General features: G+C 53.1%; 1 protein-coding gene across 2 annotated transcripts in view; it reads right to left on the bottom strand.

Annotated features, from left to right (window-relative positions):
* Positions 1-467: 467 nt before the first annotated feature.
* Positions 468-12,573, bottom strand: part of JDP2 (Jun dimerization protein 2) — a 41,774-nt gene continuing 29,668 nt past the window's right edge. For both annotated transcript variants that reach the window (XM_082648126.1, XM_082648127.1), the window contains exons 3-4: positions 9,963-10,067; positions 468-1,578 (exon numbers count right to left, since the gene is read on the bottom strand). In XM_082648126.1, the coding sequence (XP_082504252.1) occupies positions 1,393-1,578; positions 9,963-10,067 (291 nt within the window). In that variant the 3' untranslated portion in view covers positions 468-1,392. The remainder of the gene's footprint in view (positions 1,579-9,962; positions 10,068-12,573) is intronic.

Genomic DNA, 12,573 nt, shown 5'->3' on the forward strand with positions numbered 1-12,573 from the left:
CAACAAGGCAAATTTAAACTCCCTGGGCCTAGAATTCCTCATCTACAAATGGGGACAACGGCTGCTCCCTGATAAGGCCATTGTGAAGATGAACAGAGACAGTGTGTGGAGCACACACAGGATTTAGCTCATGACCGTCAGCTCCATAAGCGCAGGGCCTAGGTTTGTTTTATTCCCCAGGGACTACCCAGCCCCTTGTAGCGTACCTGGCACACACCCAGCTGGCACTCAGGAAACATTTGTTGAGTGAACGAGCAAAGTAAGTACTGCAGATTTAACTTCTCTGAGCCTCGACTTCCTCGTCTATAAAATGGGCATGTAAATACTTACCTGGGAGGGCTGTTGTGAAAACCAAGGGCCCACAGCAGATGCTCCAAACATTCTCCGACACCGCACACCGGGAGGTCACCAAGTGTGCCTTGCACCCCATTCCCCAGGCAGACACCACAAGAGGCGGCTGGGTAAGTAAGAGTAACGTTTACTGAGCGATACAGGACTGAGTACTATGAAGGTTTTACCAGGATGGAAACGCACCCCACCCCCTCCCCGGACACCCCGCAACACCCAGAGACTACAGTACTTAGGAGTTACACACAACGGCCATAACTGCTGGATATCTGTTCGTAACAGACAAACCATAACATATTTATACTGTATCACATCGAGTGATTATAGAAATCCATATATATATTGCTTGTATAAAATCTTTTTTTTTGTAAAAAATATTAAAAAAAAAAAAAAAAGAAAGATAAAAAACATGTGCAGTTGAAAGCCCTGCCAGGACAGCCAGTCTGTAAACATTCAGTGAGTATGTGCTTTGGAAGGGCGCCCGCGCCTCGTGCCCGCAGCAAACTCCAGCAGGGCCGGCGAGGGTGCACCCGGCTGCTACTCCCCAGCAAGGCCGCACCGGGCCCCGCATCACGGCCCTCTCCGGCCTCGCATCAGGGTCAGGGGTCAGGGCTGGGGCAGGCAGATGGCAGTGTTACTCAGCTCCATCCTCAGCCGTGTTTGGTTGTAACTCATGGCTTTTCCTGGCTGCTCGGAGGTCCCTGGGGTAGGTGGCCTGGCGGAGAGGCCGGAGAAGTGCCCAAGGCTGCCTGGCTGGGCGTCTCTCCGGCCTGGGTGCCTCTGTCCTGCCTCGTTTGCGCTGGGCCCCAGCAGGACAGCCCCACCCTCGAGTCTACTTTGGTCTCAGCGCTTGGTCCTTCTGGGTTTCATCAGCCTGCTCTTCCCCTTATGCGGCTGATCTGAGTTTCACAAAAAAGCCCCACTAATTACTGGCTGTGCTGAGCCTTGCTGTAAAGTTTTTCATGCACCAAGGAAGGGCCCTCTGGTGGCCTCCTCCTCCTCTTCCTCCTCTTCCTCCTCTTCCTCCTCCTCCCAAGCCCACGGTCACTTCTTCTCTAGCTGCTCAAGCAGCGGGTTGCCTTCCGACTCGGGCGTCTTGACGCTGTCCGTCCGAACGATACAGGTGGGGCGATGCCGGTTCAGCATCAGAATGAGCTGCTGTCGCTCCTGCTTTAGCTCCTCAATCTGGGTCTTTAGCTCTGCGTTCATGAGTTCCAGTCGCTCGGATTCCTGCATGCAAAACAGACACGTGGCTTTAGGCTCTCACTGGGAACCAGCTCCGGGAAGAGACTCTCCCTCTGGGTAGGCACAGGGCACAGCAGGCTGGCGTTTGCCTGTTTTCTGTCTGCCAGGTTCCCACTAGAGGAAGCACAGAATCTGCTACTGAGTCCCCCGGGGTAACTGACTTTCTTTAGGCCGTGCCTGTCACACCTGTGACACTGGCCTGTGTTGCTAGTGGGATGAACCCAGGTTATATCCTGGGGCCAGCCTGGCTCATGTCCCACCTCTCTTCCCCACTCAATCCACTCCAGCCACAGTGGCTTCCTTGCTGTTGCTCAAATACGCCAAATACTCTCCTGCCTCAGGGCCTTTGCACAAGAAACAAAGGGTGGGACAGGAATGGAGGCCAAGCGTATCCAGAACAGGTGCATGGAGGGTCCACGGAGGGGTTAAAGGTGGCCCACGATGGCAGTGCAATGGCAAGGTGCTTTATGTATGATAAATGTATGTTGGGGATATATTGGCCTGTAGGGTCCACAGGCCCAGTGTGGTCACGTAATTCCTCCTAAAACATGTGCTTCCTGGTTATTAGTCTATAATGATTTAAACAGCCTCTTCCTTATCCCCTGATATCTAGAACCTCTGCCCACTGGGAGGCAATCAATAGTCATCCTTCTGGATCCAAAATGTGGCTTTAAATAGACTTCAAGTGAGATTTCCAGAGAACTTCCAGCTCAGCTGGAGAGGCTCCAGGGCAAGGAAGCAACGTTGATTTGATTTAGGGGGGTTTACCTGTTCATGATGACAGGTGATGGGCGTACCAATTCAAGGCTCTGGGGGTCAACCCAGGAAAACACAGAGGCACCAGAATGGTATTTCTTGGACTCTGTCTAAAAACTTATGACCAGTTTGGAGGTTGGAAGTTACTCAAGGGCCAGCAAAGGGTGACCAGTGATTCTCAACTAGAAGCAATTCTTGCCCCCCAGGAGACATTTGACAATATCTGGAGACATTTTTGTTGTCACAACTGGGGAGGGTGGGTGCCCTTGGAATCCAGTGGGTAGGGATCAGGGATGATCCTAGATATCCTTCAATGCACAGGACCCCACAACAAGAACTATCAATCCAAAACGTCCACAGTGCCAAGGCTGGGCAATCTGCATCAGACCGAGTGTGGGCTGTGGTTGCGATGGGCTGAACGGCCCCGCCTGGGGGCCCAGCCGGGCAGCCTCCCTCGGGGCTCTCCAGGGCCCCAGGGCTGCTGTCTTCCCCACACCAGCCAGGCTGACTGAGTTGTTCCTTTTGCTCATGTCTGCGGAGGCAGCCCAGTGCTGGGGACTCAGAACTGCTGAGATATATACAGTCCTCATGACCAGACGCTGAGGGAGAACAGCCTCAAAGAAGGAAAAAGTGCTCAGGGGAAAATATTAAAAGCCAGCTAGGGTGGTTTTGGATTCAGCCGGATAAAGCGCGACAGGGAGGCCGGCCTGGTCCATGGTTCTCCAAATTCCGAGAGAAGAGCATCGCTGAGGGCCAGGAGAGACCCCACGTGAAACCATAAGTCTGGGGCAGGTAGGTGCCCATCTTAGCTGCCTGCTCACTGGGTCTACAACCTGGTGACCTTGGGAATGTCTCTGACCGTGCGGTTCCCCCCAGTCAAGGTTTTAGCTCCAACTTCTAAGCCTCTGAGCCTCTTGCCTCCAGGAGTTTCGGTTCAATCCACCCACCCACAAGCGTGTGCCGAGAACCTGCTGTGTACAGTGAATGCTCTAGGGGGTCCAGAGGCCCATGAGCCCCTACACAGATCTTGTGCAGCTTCCACTCTAAGGGGAAGAAGGATTTCTAGAGCAGGGCAGAGCTTATCATGTGCCCATCAGCCATCCAGGGTCTAGAAGACCATGAGAGAGTGGGCTAAATGGCTGGGTCTGACCTTGGGTTTGAAAAATAGGTTGACGCTGGTTGAACAGAGAAAGTCGGTAGGAGTGGGGGGGCATTTCAAGAAGCAAGCCCTGAGTGAACAAGGACGCAGACAGGGGAAAGCTTAAGATGTGTTTAGGAGATAAAAATCCTCCATTGTGACCATAGGTCGCTTTAGGATATAGTAGGGTACAAAGCTGGGAAGGTGGATTTATAGCCAGAACCAGAAAAGCTGGTGGGGTTTGGAATCAGAGTCAAGAGTAAGTTTCCTAACTTCCCTGAGCCTCAGTTATCTCGTCGGTAAAAAGATGATGATTCTGGGGATTAAATGACTGCACATGGGAAAAGCATTTTGTAAACTGAAGGGTTAGGGAGGCTTAAGGAATTTTTACTTTAAGCCATGAGCAAGGGAATACGAAGACAAGAAGGAGGAGAAGCAGAGGAGGAGGCCGTTTCCAAGAAAACTTGGCAGGTCTTGGAGACTGCCTGCATTTGCAGAATGGGCAGCTGGGAGGAGAGCTGCCCTTGAGCCTGGGGTTGGGGGTATCCAAGGAAGCAGGGAGGTGGGAGTTGTTCTGGAGAGCAGTGGGGAGGGCAAGGAACGAGTTGGGTTGCACAGTGGATGGAAGTTACAATGGACATGCAAGGGGCAGGGTCCAGCAGCCCTGCATACACAGCCTTTTCCTTGAAAAGACTGCACGTCAAAGCCACCTTACACGTGAACACCTGTATCGCACAAAAAGACCCAGTGGGTATGTGGCGACTTGCTTCCCTGTGCGTGTATCATAGGAATGGCATGATGTTTTGCTGGTTTGAAAATGTATGGGTACCTCATAGACTATCCTGACCCCTGACAGTCTGGCTATCAGACTGTAACTAACTGCTTTTTCATTTTATTTTCTTCTGTTTTATTAGTTGGTGCTATGTATTTATTTAATGTGTAAGTATACGTTGAGCTCAGAGGAATTTTTTTTTAACCATGACTGTAGAAGTGGTTTGTAGTTTTAGAACAGCAATTGCCTGATCTGTTTTCCTAATAAACTCAGGAACGTGGGCTAGGATCTTCACACCTTAAGTATGAAATGAATAACCCTTCTTGCATTTTTGTTTATCGTTTTGCCTCTGGTAGATATTTACTGCCCTAGAGAAAATGAAACCATTTGTCGTTTCAGAATGGAATTAATGCAAGTGAAGGAGGTTAATGTCTCCTCCACGGTGGTCAGTGAAAGGAGCAGAAAAAACACAGGGTGACGGGGCTTCCCTGGTGGCGCAGTGGTTAAGAATCCACCTGCCAATGCAGAGGACACGGGTTTGATCCCTGGTCTGGGAAGATCCCACATGCCACGGAGCAACTAAGCCCGTGCGCCACAACTGCTGAGTCTGTGCTCTAGAGCCTGTGAGCCACGACTACTGAGCCCACGTGCCAAAACTACTGAAGCCCGCGCGCCTAGAGCCCGTGCTCCACAACAAGAGAAGCCACCGCAATGAGAAGCCCGTGCACAGCAACGAAGAGTAGCCACCACTCGCCGCAACTAGAGAAAGTCTGCACGCAGCAACGAGGACCCAAAGCAGCTGAAAATGAAAATTAATTAATTAATTAATTAAAAAAAAAAACCCACAGGGTGAGGGGCTGGGCATCCTTCTGTGTGCCCTTGGACTAGTCACTTCCCTTCTCCGGACCTCATTTTCCCCCTTAAAATATAATAATTGGCCCAGGGAACTTTAAGCATTAAGATTCTCTGACTCTATTATTTTAAAAAGTTACCCTAATGCACTTAAAATAGGGCTCCACTTCCCAACTATTTCTGTTAAAAAAAAAAAAAAAAAAAAAGCCTGGTGCAGACTTCTGAGCCCAAAAGCCCTGTCTGAGTTAAAATCTTGACTCTGCCACTGGCCAGCTACACTGCTGTGAACAAGATTCCTAAGTCCTGGAGCCTGGGCACCTGAATAGAGTGCTGGGCCACAGAGGAAGCTCTGGGCTCCGGTCCTGACTCGGCCACTGTGTGACGCTGAGCAACTTTCATCCCTCAGAACCTCAGATGCCAGTCAGTGGAATGGGGCTGCCTTGCCTCCTCCAGAGTCACCGTGACCATCAGGGAGAGAGTGGCTATGAAGAGCAAGGAACGCTGTGAGGGTGTGAGACTGTCACTGATGCCCACACCCAGGGAGCTGTGTCAGGCACAGCGGGTATACAGAGGCCGGCTGTACAGCTGTGGGGAGCCAAGGGGCCGCTGCTCCCGAACGCAGGCAGCGGAGGTGGCCTGGGGCCTGCAGGGCGTGGACCTGACCACCACAAAGGCCTGCCTCCTTCAGGGATGTGGCTGGTCCTGCAGGTGAACTCTGAGAGGCTACAGGAATCTCCCAGGGTGGCTCTGAGTGTCCAGGGGCCAAGGATGGGAGGGTAACTTTTTACATTATACGTATATGTGTGTATGCGTATATGTGTGTGTGTGTGTGTGTGTGTGTGTGTGTGTGTGTGTGCGCACGCGCGCACATACACATACATATACCTTTGTACCTCCGAGCCTTGTACATATGTGACGTGTTAAAAATAAATTACAGAAATGCAAATCAAATCTACAGCGAGGTATCACCTCACACCAGTCAGAACGGCCATCATCAAAAAAGCTACAAACAGGGCTTCCCTGGTGGCACAGTGGTTGAGAGTCCGCCTGCCGATGCAGGGGACACGGATTCGTGCCCCGGTCCGGGAAGATCCCACATGCCGCGGAGCGGCTGAGCGCATGAGCCAGGGCCGCTGAGTCTGCGCGTCCAGAACCTGTGCTCCGCAACGGGAGACGCCACAACAGTGAGAGGCCCGCGTACCACAAAGGAAAAAAAAAAGCTACAAACAATAAATGCTGGAGAGGGTGTGGAGAAAAGGGAACTCTCTTGCACTGTTGGTGGGAATGTAAATTGATACAGCCACTACGGAGAACAGTACGGAGGTTCCTTAAAAAACTAAAAATAGAACTACCATACGACCCAGCAATCCCACTACTGGGCATATACCCTGAGAAAACCGTAATTCAAAAGGAGTCATGTACCACTATGTTCATTGCAGCTCTATTTACAATAGCCAGGACATGGAAGCAACCTAAGTGTCCATCAACAGATGAGTGTATAAAGAAGATGTGGCAACATATATACAATGGAATATTACTCAGCCATAAAAAGAAACGAAACTGAGTTATTTGTAGTGAGGTGGATGGACCTAGAGTCTGTCATACAGAGTGAAGTAAGTCAGAAAGAGAAAAACAAATACCATATGCTAACACATGTATATGGAATCTAAGAAATAAAAAAAAAGGTCATGAAGAACCTAGGGGTAAGATGGGAATAAAGACACAGACCTACTAGAGAATGGACTTGAGGATATGGGGAGGGGGAAGGGTAAGCTGTGATGAAGTGAGAGAGTGGCATGGACATATATACACTACCAAATGTAAAACAGATAGCTAGTGGGAAGCAGCCGCATAGCACAGAGAGATCAGCTCCATGCTTTGTGTCCACCTAGAGGGGTGGGATAGGGAGGGTGGGAGGGAGAGGCAAGAGGGAGGGGATATGGGGATATATGTATACGTATAGCTGATTCACTTTGTTGTACAGCAGAAACTAATACAACATTGGAAAGCAGTTATACTCCAATAAAGATGTTAAATAAATAAATAAATAAACAAACTAATTACTTAATTACAAGAGAATCCCCCATGTCTTCGGGTACTGACTGTGCACACAGCCATCTGCCTTCACGCCCTAAACCTCACACCCGGCCTCTGCTTCCAAGGCCAGAGGGGAGGAGGAGGTGGGCGTGGGGATGAGGGGGGCTGGACTTGAGCCCCGACAGACTTCCCGAAACCTCCGTCCTCGAGGCCTGCACTTCTCTTGGTCCAGCGCTGCCTGCACCTCTCTCCGGGATAGCACCATCGCCACATAACCGGTCTTCCCACTCTACTCTCAGCTCCCCATTCCATGCCCCACGCTGCAGCCACAGCGACAGGGTGTATCTCTCTCCTCCTGAAACCCTCCCATGGCTCTCCATGACCAACACACTTCATCGTCCTAACAGGGACACGTGAGAGAGTGAAAGAATGTACCATTAATAATCAGGCCCGGCCGGCAGGCACCAACCGGGACCGCCCCAGACAGCCCAGCACAGGGATTGCCCGACAGGTGAAGGCTCTGGGGCCCTATTCTCTCCATGGGCTGTACACTCCAGCTACACTGGTATTTTTTTCACTCCCTTCACCACATCCTTAAACAACACCTCTTGCCTCTGGCCTTTGCTTTGGCTTTGGTGGTGACTGACCCCTCCAGCCCTGTCCTTCCACGCGTTGCCTCCCGCTCCTGTCTTATGTCTCAATCAGCAGTCTTTCCGCAGCCTAGACTCAGACAGGGCCCCTCCGTCTGTGCTCACAGCCCGCCGCGCTTGCCCAACCTAACGCTCAGCACATATCCCATCCCTGTTGCCTGCCTGCCACCCCACTGCAGCCATGGCCTGAGGGCCCACTGTGTGGCGGGCACTCACTCAGCGCTAAGGATGGACAGATGGGTCAGCGAACAGCTGGGTGAGTCCCGGCTCCACCGCACACTAGCAGTGTGACCTCAGGCAAGTAACCTCTCTGCGCTACGGGTCTGTGTCTAAAATGGGGATCATCAATGTCTAGCTCAGTGGAATGTTGTAAGATTAAACGAGATACGGGAACTGCCTGGCACACAGTAGGTGCTCAGCCGGTGTTACTGGAATGTGCGGAGCAGCTCGTCCCGCTCACTTGGCGCTGACCATTCGCTGCACTAGTGTGTTACTGGTGTGCGTTCACTTGGCCCTTCTTGCCTGCTGGCTGGCTGACAGGCCCTTGAAGGCGGGGATGGGATGTGAGATTCTCTGTTCCCTGCTATGCCTCGCCCAACTCCACAGGCACTCAGGGCTGGAAATGAGGGGTGTGACACTCCATCTATCTTAAAGGCCTATGTGAGACCCATGTCTTAGAATTTTCTTGAAAACTTCCCGCCTGGTGTTGGTCCACCATCTCTTCCAAGGGGCTCCCAGCTCCAGGAGTCTAACTCCGCCTCCACTGACCTTTCCCCTGCCCTAGATGCTCACAGCCGGAGGTGTACACACTGCCCCACGGTGTTGACACCCATGATCTCAGATTTGCTCTCTGCTTGTTGCAAGCATGAGAAGAGACCCACAGATCCCCAGTATCAGAGAAAACCCAGTCCAGCCCGGCCTTGTCTCTCCAGATCCCACAGGAGGGACGACGACTGGTCCTTCCTGTGTGTCCCCAGCGCACCTAGCACAGGGCTGGGCACTCAGTACATGCTTAAAACTACTTGTCCACAAATCAACAAACGAGCAAAAGAATGAATGAACAAAGGAATGAACAAACCCACGAATGAATGAATGAGCGCCAGCAGGGCAGAGTGCTGAGGATGGATGCTCTGAAGTTAGCCTCAGGCCGAATCTCAGTTCTACTGCTTAGTTGCTGAGGGACCTGGGCAAGTTACTTAACTCCCCGTGCCTTCCTTAGTGTCCCCGTGTGCAGACAGAGAATAATGCAGCCCCCTACCTCTTACAGTTATTATGCCAATAAAATGAGCTAATATGTACACTGCGCTTTGCACAGGGCCCCACTTTACACGTTAGCAACTAGTGTTAGCGGTTGCATGCTGTAGAAGGGAGCCTGACCTGTGATGTTATTATTCTATGGTGTTACTACTGTTATTTAGAAATCAACAAGGGATTGGGGGTGGGGAGGCTGGAGACCACCGGCTTGGACTAATTAGCTTTCTGGTCATGTCCCTTCACAGCCATCTACCGTTTTTGAGGAGCAGGGAAGGTCCATTTGGCACATTCCAAATGAAAGGGCAGGGATGTGCTCCGAGGGCCATGAGGCAAGGCGGCCGTCCACTGGCCTTGGCACGCAGAGCTGACCTCTGGTCCCAGAGGCAACAGCCGAGAGCTCGGGGGTCAGCTTCGGTGGGGCTGAGGCCAGGCAGATGGGAGGCAGAGCCAGAAGAGCCTCCTGCACGTGAGGGAGGAACTTTTCTCTGCCCCATCGCTACGCCCACTGCTCACGTGCAGGGAGCTCTCACTGACTTCATCTGCACCCGCGCCAGACAACTCTGGCAGCCCTCAGCGCACCGGCATGGGTAGTGCCAGTCCTGGGCCCTCTGGGCCCATTAGCATCGCGGGTCTGACCTCAGTTAGAGGCGGGGAACTTGGCTCCTCCCACCTTCTATGGCGGTCCAGGGATCTGGGTGGGCGGAATGGCTGCTGGCTGCCCCTGGGCGTCTTGGCTCAGGGAGGGGGCATCGGAGAGAAGGCAGGGAAGGCAGAGGGGTCGAGGCCGGTTGGGCAGATGCCAGCGAGTACACATTGATTCTGCAGGCATTCGATGGCATCTCCTGATCTATAAGCACACTAGCCACTAAAGGACAAGGCCGGGGTCCCCCGTGGCCACTGCCCTGCTCACCCGCTGCAGAAATTCCGTCCGTTCCTTCTTCTTGTTCCGGCATCGGGCGGCCGCGACTTTGTTCTTCTCCCGACGCCTTTTCCTTCGCTCTTCTTCCTCGTCTAGCTGTGAGGGCAAAGAGCCACGGATGAGACATTGAGGCAAGCCTGGCGTACAGCTTCCCTCCTTACGCTCAGACCGGCAGATGGACAACCTAACCCACACCTCGCCGTGAGTGAGCCGCACTGCCGGCCCGCTGGCCTCTTGGCGGGTGGGATGGCAGCGTTTCCCAGCCGGCCCGAGGATGCTCTCGGAGTAGGTGGGCATCCCTGGGAGAAGTCAGTGCCCCAGGAGGGCAGGGCCACCTGGGTTCTGCCAGCGTTCAGGAGGCCCAGAGCCTGGCGCTCTCCTCACACAGAGGTGACACCCCATGGGCGGTGGCAGTCTGTTCTCTTGCCTGGCCCAAGCCCTCTGGGCATTATTTTCCAGGTCAGTGGCTCCCTGGCACTTTCAAAACACCTTGGGCACGAGTGTTGATTTCACCTTCTGCCCCGCTGTCACCTCCCTGAGGGAGGTATTCTGTCCTCCCTCTCGGTCCTTCCAAACCCTCAGATCTATCTCCTGGTGACGGAAAACTCTCCCCAGCCCCCTCACCTGGGTTCATCCTTCTCTCTGCCTCTGCATGTTCTTCCCCCAGGACACCCACTTGCATCCCAGGATCCCATGGGCTCCTTAAAGTGCCCTGCTTGGGACACAGACAGAGGGGCCTTTGGAGTCTCCAGGCTTGCTTCTCCCCGAGACACACAAATTTACCACGCATGAAACAGGGCCCGTAGAATGGGAAGGAGAAGGCTCGCTGCCCACCAACACGGACTTTCAAAGCTGCAGTTATTGTTGTTTCATTAATAATAATAACAAGAGCTGCCATTTGTTGCCTACTTTGCTAAAGGCTTTAAACACAGGTCATGTAAACCTTACAGAGTCTGATGAGGAAGGTACTGTGACTGCCCCATCTCACAGATGGTGAGACTGAGGCCCACCAGCTCAGTTTGCCCAAGGCGCTACAGCGAGGAAACGGTAGAGTCAGGCTTCCAACTCAAGATTTCTCCGACTTCAGCCTTCCTGCTCTTGACCACAGCCCCAGCCCATTAGGATCACTTTGACGTGATGTCTCTCACTGTCCATTACCCATCAGGAGAATCTGGAGGATACACAGGACCAGCCGGTCTGGGAACGGCCTAGAGTCCGAGGCCGCGGGAGAAGTGTTGGGTTGCCAACTCTCTCACTTCTGGAGCCAGTTGCGGGTGCTTCTGGCAGCCTGAGGCCTGGAATAAGGTCTCAGCCGAAAGGGCTTCAGGCCAGGAAAATAAACAGCCTCTCTGCCTGCACTCCCGGCATGCTCTAGGAGCTCAAGACCGAGGGCCTGGGCTGGAGACAGCACCCACGGCCCTCAGCACAGGCCCTGGCCGGGCAGCCCCTCCTCCTTCTCCACCACCTTGGAGCTTCTCCCTGACCCACTCCCACCCTGCCTGGGAGGCTGGCTGGAGAGGCGCCTTGTCAACACGGCCGCACCCAAGCACCTCCCAGCCCCTTGGCCTCCTTTGAAACAGAACCAGAAGTGACAGCTCCTCTGGCTGACCCGCATCTGGGGAAATAGAAACCCGGACAAAGTTGATTCCACCCAACCTCTACCTCACCCCCAACAAGGCCGAGGTAACCGTGACGACAGGCAGAGGGAAGGAACTGGAGGAAGTGGCTGGCAGTGCAATCTCCCCTCGGCCGAGAGGGTTTGCCCACAAACTGCCAAGGTGATGTGTGCAACCTGGGCCCTGCCAGGCTCACAGGGTTCTGGGGTTCTGGCAGAGCCGCCGTTTCCTAGGAGACACAACCTCTGTCCTCCACCTCCCCACCCCACCCCTGCGCAGGGCCTCATCCTACATAAAGCTGGAAGCCAACGGAAGCTGCGCTAGCAGCAGACGCGAAGAGGCTCAACGCTGGAAGTTTAAGAGATCAACTGGGCCAGGATGACACCTAGATGGGGGGCTGCTCCACCCTGCCTCCGCAGCCACATCAATTCCCTCCTGCCATTCCTCTCGACTCCAAACGTCTCACCCTTCTCCAAGCCAGCCAGGCCCTCCTGAGATGACCTTCCTTTCCTATTTGTAAACTCTTACAACCCTCAAGAACAAATGCCACCTCCTCCAGGAAGGCTCCTTTGACTCCCCAGATAGAATTAACTGCTTTTTCTATGCTGCTACAGCACTTTGAGTTCCCCACTGTAAGAGTCTCTATCATACCCCACGGTAATTCTCTGCTTATGTAGTAGCGGCCTTCCCTGCTAATCTGGAGAATGGGGGACCTGGGTATCCCCAGCACCTGGCACAGAACATGGCACTGAGTAGGGGCACAGCAAATGTTAGTCAAATGAATGAATGGAATAAAAGATTCAAGAGAAACCTGCCACAGGCTTGGATTCTATAATTATAAAAGTGATTTATTGCCTACATTTGCATCTGCATAACCTTTTCTCCAGTGCTTATAAGGAACTGTCTCTGCCAGGGATGGCCTCTTCTCTCCGTCTGCAGGAGGCCAGCAAATCTTGGGGATTGGGTGCTGCCATCCCCAGAAGCAC

Source organism: Grampus griseus (genome assembly GCF_964374135.1).
Source record: "Grampus griseus genome assembly, chromosome: 2".
NCBI classification, from domain to species: domain Eukaryota; kingdom Metazoa; phylum Chordata; class Mammalia; order Artiodactyla; family Delphinidae; genus Grampus; species Grampus griseus.